This window comes from Xenopus tropicalis, chromosome 3 (genome assembly GCF_000004195.4).
Source record: "Xenopus tropicalis strain Nigerian chromosome 3, UCB_Xtro_10.0, whole genome shotgun sequence".
Classification (NCBI taxonomy): Eukaryota; Metazoa; Chordata; class Amphibia; order Anura; family Pipidae; genus Xenopus; species Xenopus tropicalis.
The window spans coordinates 71,938,977-71,957,108 of NC_030679.2; the positions used below are offsets into that span (position 1 = coordinate 71,938,977).

An 18,132-nucleotide genomic window follows, 5' to 3' on the forward strand; every position below is an offset into this window, starting at 1 on the left:
TCGGTACGAAAATTTTGTGACTTTCGGATCGCCAATACGATATTATCGTGACTAATACGATTTTTTCGTAAGCATTTTCGTGATATTTGCGATCTTCAGAAATTTTCGTTTCCAATCCAATTTTTTCCCATTCGGGATTCGGATTCGTGGATTAGTAAATGTGCCCCATAGTTTGCCTGCCTAAACTTATCCCTTCTCCCAGTAAAAGCCCCTAAATTGAGAGAGCACAGAATGTTTATAAAAACGTCTGGCACTGAGGGGAACTGAAATGTCAAATTCTGCTGGCACTTAAAGGTTTAATGAGCCATAAATGATGATTCAAACACCAAACGCTACCAAATATTTTTAAACAGGCGTAATAATTTTCAGCATGGCTATTGTTAATGTGCCTGTGTGTAAGACTCACCTGTAATATTGCTTCGATTATTGTAACGGTTTTTCCAGTCCCTGGTGGCCCAAAGAGTATGTATGGTGTAGGGCGGCATTCTCCACCGAGAATCCTTTTCACTGCTAGTTTTTGGTGATTATTCAGCAGATTATTAAAAAACTGTCCTTTCTTCTTTACAGGTGAACCACTACCTGAGTGTAACAATGATTATAGGCATGAAAATGTATGAAATAATTGGAAAAAAACAGGCAAGACTAGAGCTCGCCCCTAGAGTAGGCACAACTACTTTGCTTGATTAAGATTTTTATGAAAAAAATCTTTATTACAGTTAACTTTCCATGCACTGGAAAGTGTTTATCGCTTCAGTCATCTCTTTAGGTATAACCAACAGTGCATATTTAGGCCCTATCCTAAGCAAATCCTATGCACATGAGAGGATATCAAGAAACATGCACAACTGGAAGTAAGACTCTGTTGGAAGTTGACTCTGGTTGTTGTTTCACCACATGTAGAAATTTCTAAATTTTGCATAAAAACATTATGGTTATGTGGAAAATATCTTATATTAGTGCACATAAACGGGAGTACAGTCAGCAATGCCCACAATACAAACCACATTGAATGGTTTGACAGTTGTTTAAAGCAATATATGTAAAAGTAGGCAAGAAAAAAAAAAAGAGAACTACTTTTCTTTGACATTTCCAAAATAATTATGAAATACAGGAACTGCCTCAAGAAATGAGGGAGGAGTTGACAAAAATTTAAGCCTCTGAGTAGAAACTCAGAACTCTCAAACCTTTTGTGCTGGTCTGTGTAGCCACTGTCACCATATCACTCATATATACAGCATTCTTTCCTCTTGATGTCGGATTACTCTAAAACCACACAAAAAAAAAAATATATAAAACTGGCAAAAGACAAAAGTCCTTTTGCACATATTTTATCTTGTTGCATCTGTAAACCTTGGAAATGCAACACTTATTCTTTGCTGAATGGGTTGGTAAAAGTAGATTAGCAAAACACAGAACATGTCAAAATAGCATTCCTCTTTATTCTTAAACTTACCATGGAGTCAAAATTTGTACTTATTATTACCATTGTATATGTGTAAACATTAAACAGTGCAGGAGACTTAACATCAAATAGAGTAAGGTATAATACCTACCTACCAAGCAGCAGTTAGCTTTAAAGGAGACATATTGCATCATACTCATTTTTTGGTAATATACAGTGGCTTGCAAAAGTATTCGGCCCCCTTGAACTTTTCTACATTTTGTCACATTACAGCCACAAACATGAATCAATTTTATTGGAATTCCACGTGAAAGACCAATACAAAGTGGTTTACACGTGAGAAGTGGAACGAAAATCATACATGATTCCAAACATTTTTTACAAATAAATAACTGCAAAGTGGGGTGTGCATAATTATTCAGCCCCCTTTGGTCTGAGTGCAGTCAGTTGCCCATAGACATTGCCTGATGAGTGCTAATGACTAAATAGAGTGCACCTGTGTGTAATCTAATGTACAAATACAGCTGCTCTGTGATGGCCTCAGAGGTTGGGAGAATATTGGGAGCAACAACACCATGAAGTCCAAAGAACACACCAAACAGGTCAGGGATAAAGTTATTGAGAAATTTAAAGCAGGCTTAGGCTACAAAAAGATTTCCAAAGCCTTGAACATCCCACGGAGCACTGTTCAAGCGATCATTCAGAAATGGAAGGAGTATGGCACAACTGTAAACATACCAAGACAAGGCCGTCCACCTAAACTCACAGGCCGAACAAGGAGAGCACTGATCAGAAATGCAGCCAAGAGGCCCATGGTGACTCTGGACGAGCTGCAGAGATCTACAGCTCAGGTGGGGGAATCTGTCCATAGGACAACTATTAGTCGTGCACTGCACAAAGTTGGCCTTTATGGAAGAGTGGCAAGAAGAAAGCTATTGTTAACAGAAAACCATAAGAAGTCCCACTTGCAGTTTGCCACAAGCCATGTGGGGGACACAGCAAACATGTGGAAGAAGGTGCTCTGGTCAGATGAGACCAAAATGGAACTTTTTGGCCAAAATGCAAAACGCTATGTGTGGCAGAAAACTAACACTGCACATCACTCTGAACACAACATCCCCACTGTCAAATATGGTTGTGGCAGCATCATGCTCTGGGGGGGGCTTCTCTTCAGCAGGGACAGGGAAGCCGGTCAGAGTTGATGGGAAGATGGATGGAGCCAAATACAGGGCAATCTTGGAAGAAAACCTCTTGGAGTCTGCAAAAGACTTGAGACTGGGGCAGAGGTTCACCTTCCAGCAGGACAACGACCCTAAACATAAAGCCAGGGCAACAATGGAATGGAATCTGTGGCAAGATCTGAAAACTGCTGTTCACAAACGCTGTCCATCTAATCTGACTGAGCTGGAGCTGTTTTGCAAAGAAGAATGGGCAAGGATTTCAGTCTCTAGATGTGCAAAGCTGGTAGAGACATACCCTAAAAGACTGGCAGCTGTAATTGCTGCAAAAGGTGCTTCTACAAAGTATTGACTCAGGGGGCTGAATAATTACGCACAACCCACTTTGCAGTTATTTATTTGTAAAAAATGTTTGGAATCATGTATGATTTTCGTTCCACTTCTCACGTGTACACCACTTTATATTGGTCTTTCACGTGGAATTCCAATAAAATTGATTCATGTTTGTGGCTGAAATGTGACAAAATGTGGCAAAGTTCAAGGGGGCCGAATACTTTTGCAAGCCACTGTATTCCCCTTTCTCTAAAATGTATAGTGCTTCTATAAAAGAAGGTTTTAAAAACACTTTACCTGTTAAAAATGTAATTATACTAAAGCTGCAGAGAGATCCTTTCTCCTCTGCGTCTAAGCTGAAATGAGGACTAGCCGTGTCCTCTCATGCTGCCTCAGGAAGTGATCATACTTTTGAGTGACAGAAAGTCCTGCCCCTGTATTAGTTTTGACAGTTAGGACAGGCCTTTTTTCAATGAGAATAACACGAAAGCATGAAAGTTGGATGTCACTCCAGCTGGTAAATAATAACTTTCTTTATAGGAAAGAGGTTTATTCATGGGGGCCTGCTGGAGGACTCTTTATATCACAGCTGATGGCAATAAATTGTGCATAAAACTCCCTGCAAACTATTAACCTTTTTTTTTACATAAATAAAAGAAGTTTGTCCCCCTGCCTGCATCCCCCTCAGCTGATTGTGTCCTCCTTTCCCTGACAGCCGTTTTGTCCTTCTGTTTTGCTTCCCCCGAGAGCCTCCTTCTCCCCCTGAGAGCCGCCCTGTCCTGCTTCCCCTGAGAGCTGTTTGTAACTTCTGACAGCTGCCCCTGTGCTTCTTATAAGGAACGTTCGGCTCTGTGCTTCTTTATCTGAAAGGCGCACAGAGCCAAACTTTCCTTATAAGAAGCGCAGGGGCAGCTGTCAGAAGTTAGGAACGGCTCTCAGGGGAAGCAGACAGGGTGGCTCTCATGGGGGAGAAGGGTGGAACGGCTCTCAGGGTGGAGGGCGGGGGGCGAGGATGGAATGTCTCTCAGAAGGGAGCAGGGTACGGCACAGCGGTGGGCAGGTAGCTGGCAGGTGGCTGATTGATGGTGCGGATCTATGTGCAAGTACATGCTGATAGCAAACGGCCAAACTGACGTCACTAGAAGCACCTCCCTCCCTTCACAGCCCAAGCCCTCAGTAATGAAGCTGTGAGAGCCGGCGGCTCTTTAGCAAACTGTAGTCTTAAACCGGAAGTCCAGGATAGGAGCATAACAAGAGCAGTTTTTGCCCAGTTTCATGAAAGTTTCACTTGAAATGTACCCAAAATAAGCCAATTCCTTCTATTGTACATTAAAAAACATCCATTAAAGCACTCTGAAAAATGATGGTATATGTCCCCTTTAACACTAGGCAAGTGTTTTAAAGTGATACTAACAAGAAAATTCTTCAAAATCAGAATGTACATTAAAAGTTGCCTATAGGTCTTGTCGATCACTTTTCACTGATAGGGCTGCTTTTGTAAGTAATGGTTACTTGAAGTTCCTAAACCTGACTGTTTTGCCAAACTGACTGTCCCTTCTCAGCCTGACAGTTATAGCTTCTAATGCTAACGGACTCCTGCTGCACAAATATGGCAGCCCCCTCATAGAGGGACATGGGGTATCAGATAGGTAAAGTAAAAGCATCGGGCAAATACTTGCAAGGCAAAAGTATAAATACCATGCACAGACAGTGTTATAATAGATGTAAAAAATTATTTAATTTCTGGTGTCAGTATCGTTTTAATCATCCATTTGCTACTATAATTTACTGTGTATCAGGCAGAGCATTTCACAGATCATAAATCTGCAGCAGCTTTGCATCAGAGAGCACCAACTTGGCTTTTTAATCTGGTTCAATGCTCTAGCACTGCATTTGTAGAAGGCACAATAACTTTGAGCTGCTCCCTCTCCTAGTAGATTGGTGCAAAGGCCAAAGTCTATGTTCATACACCAATTAGATCAAATAGGGGTAGTCACCCTCAGCTTTACCGCCAGATACTTGATGAGAAATCTAGCAGCTGACAGGAAGGGGTTACCACCCTGTGATCTGAGCATGCACACAGACTTTTGCTAAAGGGATGCATCCCCCCCCAAATGTGTTCTCTCTCCTCATGCAACAAGCAGAGAAATAAGTGACCATGGATAACAATAAACAGACAGTGAACATGTATCTGCTGTTGCCTATTTAGTTTTAGCCAACTTTAGACAACTTCTGTCTGCCCAACACAAACAAACCTCTTACACTAGCATACATATACTTTCATAATGCATAAACTTTAAGGGGGCTTTTCAACACTAACAGCACATAATTTATAGCATATACAACACAGATCTTGCAAGTGCAAACACACCTTACACTTTAGCTGTAGTGTAAAGTTCTGTGGGTTTTTTGCCCTAAAAATGTTAACTGCCTAGTGTGAGTACTTGTGTAATTACTTTTTTTTTTTTTTTTTAATTAACAGCATATCAAGAAAATGTAAATTTTTATGAATTTTGGTTACAAGCAGAGTAACTATGTGTGCATTACTAACATTAAAGTTGGACACTTTAAAAACATATATTGGTCTTTTGGGGTTAACTTGTGATACAAGGGTTCTAATACACATAAAACACAGGCAGTAGTAGCATTTTCTGAAGCATCAACTATGAAAATTTGCTTGCCCTGTTTTCATTTTGCTGTATCTACATGCTGCTCAGTTAGTTGGTTAAACCTAAGCATATTGAGCACCAAGCTGTTCATTAGACCCCTAGTATTCATATTTAGGATGTTTTTTTTACTTTGTAGAGACGTGTAAGTAATGTGTAGTAGAGTGTATTCACATATCTATGGGGAAATTTTCAGAAAATATTATAAAAACTGTTACTTTAAGATGTATTTCCAGTTTGGTCATTTGGAGAAGAGCAACATATTTACAAATATTTAGTTTGACAGAATGTATACATTCTAAAACCATGTGGTTTTCTGTGGTCAGCCTACTGCTAGTGGCCTTGCAATTAAGAGCATGCTTACTAAAGGTGGCTGTAAATGGGCATATTTCAGCTGCTGATTCAGGGCCTTCACACCGATCCAGCAGCTTATATGCCTGTGCATGGGCATTCCCAACGGGCCTACCTGACCAATATCTGTCCTAAAATTGGCCAGATGTTGATCAGGCAGGTTTGATTTTCCCCTCAGATCAGGGACTGCATTGGTTCATTGAAGCAGTCCTAGCTCCAATGGTTTATTCCCGTTGTAATTCGACTATTTGGCCCGAGGGCCAAACGATCAGATGATTCCAATATCACCCACTTTAGGTGAGCATATTGGTGAAAACAATTTATGGTGTATAGACCTTTACGCTGAATATAAAAAGTCCACACACCACTGCAAAAATTGTTCAATAAATGCTGTCAGAACTTATTCCACTGCAAAATTGGCATCTATACAAAAGTTGAAAACAAATAAAAAATCAAGAACATTTTAGTGGAAAAAGGAAAAGCAAAAATCATACACAAACCTGGTTGCATTACTTTGCATGCCCTTTTAGAAGAGCAAATAGGTTTCCAATTATGCTAAAGGAGAACTTATTAGGTCAGCTAGTTCAGGAACCTACTAAGAAAAATACTCTTTTGGATCCGGTTATAGATAATTAATCCAAAGTCATCTCTAGCATTTTGTGGGTGAGCATTTAGGGAACAGCGATCATAATGTAGTTTCCTTTAAGATTATGTTGCAGAGACAACTCTAAAAGGGATTAACTGAAACAATAAATTTTAGACACAAACTTTGGCATCTCTGCCCTTTGCATATAAATAATTCATGCCAATTTAGTAAGCAACTACAGAAACTAAGAGTATATCTAAATTTAAAACAAAACAAAACTTGGCATAAAGAGACAGGCTGGTTGGATCACCTGTAAGGGCTCTGGCACACGGGGAGATTAGTCGCCCGCGAAAAGAGTTGCCACGCGAGGCAATTTCGGCGATTTGCCAAAATTGCCTGCGCAGCGTGTGCCATCTGACCGGTGACTTACATTTTCGCCGGTGGGATGGTAGTTCGGGGAGATTAGTCGCCCGTGACAAGGGAGATTTGTCGCGGGCGACTAATCTCCCCGTGTGCCAGAGCCCTAAGGGTGGAGCTACTAGTAGCAGCTACTTGTTGTGGCTACTAAAATAGACAATGTTAATCATTTACTGATAATTGTCTCTATGTGTGTTTTAGCAGAGGCAATTCTCAGTATTGTCTATGGCAGGGTATTTTCTGGCATTTAGTAGCTGTGAAAAAGTAGCTGCTACTAGTAGCTCTATGAGTCTTCACCCAAATAAAGGCTTGTGTTGAACTTGGTCTATTGATAGCAAAATGCATGCTCTAAATAGGGTTTTTATGCAATCAGTTGTTTCTCATCATGCAGTAGTTTGCATTCACAAAATAGTTTTTGTGTTTTACCAAGAATAATGTTTTTAAATGAACAGAACTCAACAGAGTTTGATCTAGCAAACCAATTTTTATAGAGCAATATTACCTATAAGGTGTTAAGAGTACAATCTTAAGTCCACTGAATTCTGGCTACAAATTATCTCTGCAATAAGGCTGCCATACATAATTACCCAACTGATCAATAAAAGTTGTATTTAGCTAAAATTTACCTGATTGGTTTCTTGATATCCAGTTTTCTCCTTTTTTTCTGGACAGTCTATCTCGCTGGTATCTCTACTGGCAACTTGTGGGGATTGTAATTCTACAGTATCGGGAAACAACACTGCCAAAAAAATTATAATTTTACCAGATGAATTTAAAGGCATTAAAGACCCTGCTGTGTTCTCTAGATGTGTTGGATCTCCAAACATCTGCCCAAAACAATGGGATGTGAAGGCCCTATTAAGTAATTTTATATGGTGAATTAAAGGACAACAAAGTAAAAGTAAAAAAAAAAAAAATGAGGCTGCTTATTAGTTAGGTACCCCAGTGATTAAAATTACTGCCCTTTTACCCCTGGCCAGCACACCAGCCCAGGAGACTTTTCTGTGCCACTATAGCAAACACAGAACTTTACTGCTTAGGATAATAGTTATATATGCCCAGGCTATTTTTTTATCCTATAAAAGGAATAAGTTTCCTTATTTTTTACTGAATGGACAATAGCTTAATCCTTCCTACTCATGTGATTTGCATAGGGGAATAAAGCAAGCAACACAGAAATAGGCCTGGATTGTTGATGTTAATCTGAATCTGAGTTGGAGGCATTGATGGCCTGTGCATGGCCAGCTTAGGGATTCCGATGGGAGACAGTACAAGACACTGTTGCTGAGCACTACCTCCTCCACCTGTTAAAAGCACATTCTGACACATGACTCAATGATCTTGTTTGATAAATGTCAATTCATTAAAAACTTTCCTGTCTCTCAGGAAAATGTTCTTGACAGTCAGGACAGTTTTGATAAATGAGAAGCAAAATATCCTGCTACTAGTAGCAGCTACTTGTCGTTGCTACTAAAATAGACAATTTACTGATAATTGTCTCTACCTGTGTTTTAGCAGAGGCAATTTTCAGTATTGTCTATGGCAGGGTATTTTCTGGTGTTTAGTAGCAATAAAAAAAGTAGCTGCTACTAGTACCTCTGTGTGTCTTCTCCCTTAAGATTTCCCAGTTTGACATTAGATAAATCTGCCTCACAGATCCCCATTAAACAAACTACAGCTTTTTTTTTTTTTTGAGAATTGTATGCATTTATTGAAGCTCTACAAACAAGATTAAACACACACAAATCTACATCAAAAGTGATAGATGAGTACCAAAGTTATGCACCAATGAACCAGATGATAAAATGTTAAATAATAAAATAAATACAGATTATATGTTGTTTAACAAAGAAATGAAAACTCGAGAAAAAACAATGAATACCTTATGCGATAATTACCTTTTTGGCCTAAATGCTCTGCTTGTTCCACAGCAAACTGGCATCGCCTGCTAGTGACCCTATAAAAAAAAAAAAAAAAAAAAAAAAAGAATTTGAGAATTACACCTTTTCACAAAGTAACATTTTAATATGAAATGATCATAGAAAAGGAAAAAAATCATATATTCCAAAACAAAGCGCAGATACCTGTAGCTAGTCCCACAAATAGAATGCTGCCTGCTTTGAGCAGTGCTGTAGTATGGAAGTGCAGGAGGCATAAAGGCAGTGACTCTCCTTACCCCGAAATTAAGGAGTGGCTAAGAAGGTGGTCACTTTAGGGCTTGACCTTACCACCTGCCCAATGGCAGGAGGTAAAGACAGTGCTGGCCTGCACCCAAACACTGCATACTGCACCTTGTGAAGAACGCAGCTAGAACTCTGAATAAGCATGTTAATGCACCTCTTAGTGATTTGCATTTCCTCCCCCAGACTATCATAAATTAACTCTTCAGAATTTAGAAACAAAGGGGCTAAAATCTCAATATACATAGTGCAGGAATCTTGGTCTCTATACTTGTACATGAACACTAGTTGGGTAATCTATACTTCTAGGGAGGTATACAGTGGAGGAAATAATTATTTGACCCCTCACTGATTTTGTAAGTTTGTCCAATGACAAAGAAATGAAAAGTCTCAGAACAGTATCATTTCAATGGTAGGTTTATTTTAACAGTGGCAGATAGCACATCAAAAGGAAAATCGAAAAAATAACTTTAAATAAAAGATAGCAACTGATTTGCATTTCATTGAGTGAAATAAGTTTTTGAACCCTCTAACAAAAAAAGACTTAATACTTAGTGGAAAAACCCTTGTTTGCAAGCACAGAGGTCAAACCTTTCTTGTAATTGATGACCAAGTTTGCGCACATTTTAGAAGGAATGTTGGTCCACTCCTCTTTGCAGATCATCTCTAAATCCCTAACGTTTCGAGGCTGTCTTTGTGCAACTCTGAGCTTGAGCTCCCTCCATAGGTTTTCTATTGGATTAAGGTCCGGAGACTGACTAGGCCACTCCATGACCTTAATGTGCTTCATCTTGAGCCACTCCTTTGTTGCCTTTGCTGTATGTTTTGGGTCATTGTCGTGCTGGAACACCCATCCACGACCCATTTTCAGTTTCCTGGCAGAGGGAAGGAGGTTGTCTTTCAGGATTTCACGATACATGGCTCCGTCCATTTTCCCGTTAATGCGAATAAGTTGTCCTGTGCCCTTAGCAGAAAAACACCCCCAAAGCAAAATGTTTCCACCCCCATGCTTGACGGTGGGGACGGTGTTTTGGGAGTCATAGGCAGCATTTTTCTTCCTCCAAACACAGCGAGTTGAGTTAATGGCAAAGAGCTCTATTTTGGTCTCATCAGACCACAGCACCTTCTCCCAGTCACTCACAGAATCATTCAGGTGTTCATTGGCAAACTTCAGACGGGCCTGCACATGTGCCTTCTTGAGCAGGGGGACCTTGCGAGCCCTGCAGGATTTTAATCCATTGCGGTGTAATGTGTTTCCAATGGTTTTCTTGGTGACTGTGGTCCCTGCTAATTTGAGGTCATTAACTAACTCCTCCCGTGTAGTTCTAGGATGCTTTTTCACCTTTCTCAGAATCATTGACACCCCACGAGGTGAGATCTTGCGTGGAGCCCCAGAGCGAGGTCGATTGATGGTCATTTTGTGCTCCTTCCATTTTCGAACAATCGCACCAACAGTTGTCACCTTCTCTCCCAGCTTCTTGCTAATGGTTTTGTAGCCCATTCCAGCCTTGTGCAGGTCTACAATTTTGTCTCTGACATCCTTGGACAGCTCTTTGGTCTTTCCCATGTTGGAGAGTTTGGAGTCTGCTTGATTGATTGATTCTGTGGACAGGTGTCTTTTATACAGGTGACTAGTTAAGACAGGTGTCCTTAATGAGGTTGACTAATTGAGTAGAAGTGTCTAACCACACTCTAAGAACTCTTAATGGTTGGTAGGGGTTCAAAAACTTATTTCACTCAATGAAATGCAAATCAGTTGCTATCTTTTATTTAAAGTTATTTTTTCGATTTTCCTTTTGATGTGCTATCTGCCACTGTTAAAATAAACCTACCATTGAAATGATACTGTTCTGAGACTTTTCATTTCTTTGTCATTGGACAAACTTACAAAATCAGTGAGGGGTCAAATAATTATTTCCTCCACTGTATAAAGAGGCACAATGTTTACAGCTACTTATTTTATTACCTATATTTATCTCTAACTCTATGAGGCTAATTCTCATTGGTTTTTATAATTAGGTATTTTCTCTGGAGAACAAAAAAAATTTCTGATTGATTTAAAGAACATCACTGTGGCATACTGCTGGGTCATTCCATTTGGACAGCCAAAGGGAAGAGTTTTATGGGTGAAAATACAACACATTTCTTTCATTCAGCCCAGAAGACAAACAAGTTTAAAGGATATTTGTCTTACTTTTTATTGGTTGTAAAAATAAATACATTGTATGGCTTTTATTTTCAAATAAACATTATTCTCGTCTGAAATGTTTTTCTTCACATATTATTGCCTAGTAAACTCTAGCAACATTCCATCATTTCAATGATAACTTGTGTTTGTTTTAATACAACAAACAAAATACAGTAAAAATGTTGGCAGAATAACTTGTATAACCAGAACTTGTCCGTAAAATGTTACCTGTTTACCACAAATTCCACATCCATTGGTTCAAACTTGTAAGATTGCTCAAGTTCTTCATTGACCCTGAGCGTAATTTCCTCCTCATGAATCTGATCAAACAAAAGTTTCACAAATTCTAAGCACATATGCTGCAATAATAAATGCATTAATTTCTAATTAAAATAGACACATGTCTATCAAGAAAAACCATCTTCCCCAGTAAGTCCTACCTAACTTCCAGCTTATCCAGGGCAAGGGCAAATTTCTATAATTTCTTCAGAAAGTTTAAAAAAACCTTTGAGGGACCAGACCCTGGATCAATAATGTACTTTATCCAGGCTCTGGTCTGATGTTAACATGTAAATGTATTAATATTTGTAGCTTTGTGTTTTATTCACTTGCAGAAAAGAGTCATCTAAAGCTTTCCTGAAACTATGTACTGTATCTGCCAGTAAAACCATTTCAGGAACATTTCAAGAATTTTGACTTGGAAAAAAATGAATAATGATGTGTCATGAAGGGGATTTCACAGGCTGAAACATCAGTATAAAACAGTGTTTTCAGCCTAACTGGTTCTTTGCCCCACCTCCAAACTCAAACATCACTGCTGCAGCAACCCCACTGAAACAGGTATCGCTGCCCAGCATAAGTAAATAAATGAGGGTAAAACTAAGGAAAGGTGTTTATTTGAACATGTTAAACTAATGCTTGAAGATTTTTAAAATTGACAATTTCCTGTAAATTTTAGTTATGAAAAGCTTTGAGACAGATCTTAATACTGTTATGCCCATTCACAGGGTATGAAAAATCAGTGCATTATGATCCCTTATGTTTTCTTATAGTTCTTATGGTTGAGGGTCACCACAACATGAGGAACTGTATTAAAGGGTTGTGGCATTAGGAAGGTTGAGAACCACTGTTATAGAGGTATCATAAACCCTGTACTAAGAAGGTGGTCAATTTTTTTTTCTAATTTAATGTGCTGGTTTTCAATGATTCCTATCCCTGCATGCTGCATAGCTTCTGAAACGTGATCAATGACCAATATAATGGCCACTACACCCCAATGAAAAGTGCCTAGGTTTTATCATATTTATTCTCAGTAAAAATAAATATAATAAAAGCAGCATCACTGTGCTAGTGTATGTAAAATGATTTATTACAAAAGCATACCTCCACAATTAACCCAACAAACTGAATTGCCGTTGTTGTTAACTCCTGGTATTTTAAAAACACTTTGTCCCCTAAAAAAGAAAAAAAAAAAAAAGAATTATTGTTCCACCAAATTCAATCTAATAACTATTTAAAGGGGTGGTTCACCTTTATGTTAACTTTTAGTATGTTACAGAATGCCCTATTCCTAGCAACTTTGCAGTTAGTTTCATTATTTATTTTTTATTTTTTTAAATTATTTGTCTCTCTCTTCTGCCTCTTTCCAGCTTTCAAATGGGGGTCACTGACCCCGGCAGCCAAAAACTATTGCTCTGTAAGGCTACAATTTTTTCATTACTGTTACTTTTTATTACTTATCTTTCTATGCAGGTCCTCCACTATTCATATTCTCATCTCTCATTTAAACCATTAGCTGGTTGCTAGGGTAAATAAGACCCTAGCAACCAGATAGCTGCTAAAATACCAAATAGAGAGCTGCTAAACAAAACGCTAAATAACTGAAAAACCATAAAAAATGAAGACCAATTGAAATTGTCTCGGAATATCAATGTCTACATCATTTTAAAAGTTAATATAAAAGGTGAACTATAACCTTTAAAGGGGACCGGTCATCCACGCATTACAAACCGTATAAGAAAAGCCTTTGCAAATTAACCACTCAAATTCTTCTTTTTTATTAAAACATCCATCCAAAATCTGAGATGTCAGTCATAAATTGCCTGCCCTTCCTCTCAACCATAGAGACGGGGCAGGCAATTACTTTCACTTTCCATATATGTATCCTGTAAATGGGCATGGTCATTAAGGTGCCAGATCATTGAGCATAAAACAAGATTTTGCGATGATGCAAAGCTTGTGTTAATAACAGTGTTTACATACAGGCAGTTGCCTGCTTGTTGTGATTGTGTACTTGCAAGACTGAGGGAAACAAGTTTTTATACAGTGTAAATAAAGTTTAATTTTCTTAACTAGCATGATAAAAAAAAATGGAATTATTTAAGGTGACATGCCCCCTTTAATCATGAAAATGCACAGGAAACAGAAAGGCATGACATAATCTAGCATACTTAGGAGATGTGCCTGTATTATTAGTACTATGCAGTATATTATTTAGTAATTAACACTGTATGTTACATGGTCCAGTTTTCTTACAATAGTAAAATGATAACTTGGCAAGCAGATACATTTTGCTTCTTGTCCTACACAGTAAAATGTTCCTGCATAGCACATGTAACAGTGTGTGATTACAAGGACATCCTGTTAAATTAAGGCAGATATTATTTCAGAAAGTTATATTGCAGATATTACTAGATGTAATCTCTCTAGCTGAGACATCCGTTTAAGGGACAATAGGCTACTATTTTTACAACACAAACATTATAACCTTACTAACTTGAACACAATGCTTTACATATTTTATTTAAGAAAATTGTTTTTAATGGCATATGATAATCACTTTTAAGGCGCAGAAACCTCCTGACAATAACAAAGCCAAGTTACCTTGGTTTAGAAAAGGTCTACCCTCAGCAATTCCAGGTACTTCTAATAGCAAGAATCCTCCACGTTTTTGGAGACAAACACCGCTTAGGCTAAATTCTTGGATTTCCATCTCGGCATGAATATCCTCAAGCCAAAGTAGGGTGGACATCCTCTTGCGGTAATTAGACAAGGTTAAAACCTGCATAAAAGAAAAATGCTCTAGCCTCTCTCGTGACTTCATACTAAAAAGTGTCAGAGATCAGTCATTCTTGGAATTACTTTTGTTTTTTGAATCTTCATATCCTTCATATCAAATGCAAAAGAAAAGAAGGTAGTCACATTACCATTTAAATTAAACCTGTATAATTAAATTCTGCTTTTCTGTAAGCCCGAGACACAGGCAACAACTGAAGGAAGGGTGGGACTCCTTTATGCTCATTATTCTTATACAGGCTCTTGATTACAGCAGGACAAATGGAGAGGTATTAATGGTAAAACAAAACAATCTTAGTGTGTTATAATAAGAGTTATTAGATAAAAGGAAATATGTAAGAAATCAGGCAGAACATATTTTTCAATAATGTCTTGTTTTGCTTAAGCAGATCACAGGTATATATTACCCATTTAACGTCTGTTACTTGGCTTTCTAAGTTTGAAAATTGGTAACATGAATGCTTTAACTCACTATAACACATTAAACAGGTTCTCTAAAATAGCACTACCACACTGAATCCAAACCCTTAATATGCCAATTCATTCGAGTAAAATGTCTTGAGGAAAACATGTGAACATGTTTTACTGGATACCAAGTGCTGTCTTGTACCACATTAGCAACAGGATCTTATAAATAAGGGATAATGTAATAATTCACAAAGTTTTTTCTTTAACACCTGCATTTACTGTGCATAAATGTTTGATTGGTTGCTATGCATTAACCAGACCTGTTTCAAATCCACATTACATCTCTAGACGTTTATAATTATAGTGGTATGTTTTCAAAAGTAAAACCACTAACCGCACAACACAGAAACCGGACAATGTATGCTCAGAAACAATGGACTGTAGAAAAAACAAGCATATATTATAAAGCAGGTTGGTGGTACAGTTTCTTTACATGACATCAACCATTAAAAAATAAAAAATTGGTCACAGGGTGTTTTGTTCTTAAATAAAGGATCAGCACCCCCTGGACACAGAGCATTTCTGCTCTAATCAACTACTGCATTTTATTACATATTATTAGGGTCAGCGAAACCCTAACTCAAAAAGCCAGACCATCTTTAAAAGATGGTGCATAAATGACACTATGCCAAAGCCATTACAATAATGTATAGATTTATTAACTCTACAAACCGTTAGATCTCAGCTATATATAAAATCTTGGAAAAGGGAACTTGGAAGAACTCACACCTTATGGATTAGTACAAATATAAGTAGACCTTGATAATAGCTTTTATTAGAGGATGCTCAATGCTGTGAATTATGGCCCACATCTGGTGGTCCTGTACGTGAACAACTAAATTATACACTTGGGGGCTGATTTACTAATCCACAAATCCGAATGGAAAAAAAAATCGGATTGGAAACGAACATTTTGCGATTTTTCATAAATTGTTGCGACTTTTTCGCAGCCATTACGACTTGCTCGTAAATTGTCGCAACTTTTTCGTAGCCATTACGGCTTGCTCGTAAATTGTCACAACTTTTTCGTATTGAGCGCTCGTAAATGGCGGGCAAACCTTTGCATGATTTTGGAAGCCTCCCATAGGACTCTCAATGGCACTCCGCAGCTCCAACCTGGCCCAAGGAAAGTCACGATACTGAAGCTTGAATGAATCCGAAACTTTCGTACTCGGCACGACGGCTACAAAAAAGTCGCTACAATTTACGAGCAAGTCGTAATGGCTGCGAAAAAGTCGCGTCAATTTACGAAAAAATCGCAAAATACCGATTAAAAAACGCATTCGGACATTCGTAGATTAGTAAATGTGCCCTTAAGAGCGTATAATTTTAATATATGCTGTTTTTATGTTAATCTACAGGGGGGCCCATATGTCTTGTGGGGGCTCCACTAGAAGGTAAGACTAATACAAAGAGGCCGTTAATAAACAATTTTATTAGCTGCCAGGCTGGTCTTGGCAAGGTTCTGGAAGTAAAGTACTATAAAATAAGGAATTTGTAGATTGTAAGCTCTTTTGGGCAGGGCTCTCTTCACCTCTTGAATCTGTTATTGATTGCTTTATATGTTACTCTGTATGTCCAATGTATGAAACCCACTTATTGTACAGCGCTGTGGAATACGTTGGCGCTTTATAAATAAATGTTAATAATAATTAATAATGTGTGATCTGAGCAATACAGCAGGAAGCTTCTTCATAGTCTTACAAACTGTGCATGTACAGGGGTCTTGATCTTGGTGCAGAAGCGTGGCATTATGGGAATTTTGTTTCTGATCATCTGAACAGGCGAAATATGGGGAGACTTAAGGGCACTATTGGGAGAACTAAAGGTATGCCTGCAGCTTGAGGGGGGGGGAGACACGAACGCTCGGAGCGTGTCGATTTTTTCGCACTTGCGCGAAAAATTCGGAAAGGTTCTGCCGCTGTTTACTCGTTCGATGCGAAAATTTCGTGACTCTCGGAACGCCAATACGATATTATTGTGACTAATATGATTTTTTCGTAAGCATTTTTGTGATATTTGCGATCTTCAGAAATTATCGTATCCAATCCGAATTTTTCCCATTTGAGATTCAGACTCGTGTTTTAATGAATCGGTCCCTAACACTTTATCAACTGGATTTTTGTAAATGAAAAGCTTACTAGTATTGCATTTGATAGATACCCTCTTATCCTCAAGGTTTGACAACCCTGGATAGAATATACTGCAGGTATGGGACCTGTTATCCAGAATGCTTGGGACCTGATGTTTTCCTGATAAGGGATCTTTCCGTAATTTGGATCTCCACAACATAAGTCTGCTAGAAATCATTTAAATATTGAATAAACCCAATAGGCTTGTTTTGCATACAATAAGGATTAATGATATGTTAGTTGGGATCAAGTACACGGTACTGTTTTAAAATTACAGAGAAAAAGGAAATCATTTTTAAAATATAGAATTATTTGCTTATAATGGAGTCTATGGGGCACATTTACTAATCCATGAACGTCCGAAAGCGTCCGAATGCGCTTTTTTCGCAATGATTGGTATTTTTGCGATTTTTTTTGTCGCAGTGAAAAATTAGGATTGGTTTTTCCGCCGTTTACTATAGCGCAATACGAAAAAATTGCGATGGCGACGAAAAAGTCGCGACAAATACGAACCACTCGCGACGGCGACAAAAAAAACGCAAAATTTTCGTTTCCAATCTGTTTTTTTTCCTATTCGGGATTCGGATTCGAGGATTAGTAAATGTGCCCCTATGGGAGATGGCCTTTCCGTTAATCTGGACTTTCTGGATAACAGGTTTCCGGATAAGGGATCCCATACCTGTACTACATTTAACTTTTTGCAAAAGTCAAGAATTTTCTTTACTGTATTTATTTACTTTTACCTTGTTAATTGTGTATATGTTTCTGCTTCCTTTTTTCTAGTTGTTCCTTAAATCTCAGAGCTGAAATAACTGGTATCAATATAAGGGTAGTCAACTTCCCAAGATAATAGCACAAAGACAGATTATAACAGTAACGTTAAATACGTCATTTATGTACTACTGTTCACTATTGTCATAGGATGTATGATTTTGTTACATTTTACTTTATAAAAAAAAAAAAAATATAGAAAAAAAAAATAAATTATAATAAAAAGGATGGGCACACTGACCTCTCCCAAACAAGGCTCTAATGCCAAGATGTCCATCTTCTGTTCTGTGCACTTTCTGAGTCTGTCTGGTATGGGATAAAGTGGAAGAAAACTTGGAAGCTGCCTTCTAGAAATCCTAAATATTTCAATAAAATAAATTAGTTG

The 18,132-nt window shown here is 38.2% G+C and overlaps 1 protein-coding gene across 3 annotated transcripts in view; it reads right to left on the reverse strand.

The window, feature by feature from the left end:
• Window positions 1-18,132, reverse strand: part of mov10l1 (Mov10 like RISC complex RNA helicase 1) — a 61,840-nt gene that overhangs the window by 24,045 nt on the left and 19,663 nt on the right. For all 3 annotated transcript variants that reach the window (XM_012959263.3, NM_001079156.1, XM_012959264.3), the window contains 8 exon segments: window positions 17,989-18,103; window positions 14,185-14,362; window positions 12,685-12,755; window positions 11,530-11,621; window positions 8,832-8,890; window positions 7,560-7,672; window positions 1,185-1,263; window positions 407-579 (listed from right to left, as the gene is read on the reverse strand). In XM_012959263.3, coding sequence (XP_012814717.2) covers window positions 407-579; window positions 1,185-1,263; window positions 7,560-7,672; window positions 8,832-8,890; window positions 11,530-11,621; window positions 12,685-12,755; window positions 14,185-14,362; window positions 17,989-18,103 — 880 coding nt within the window.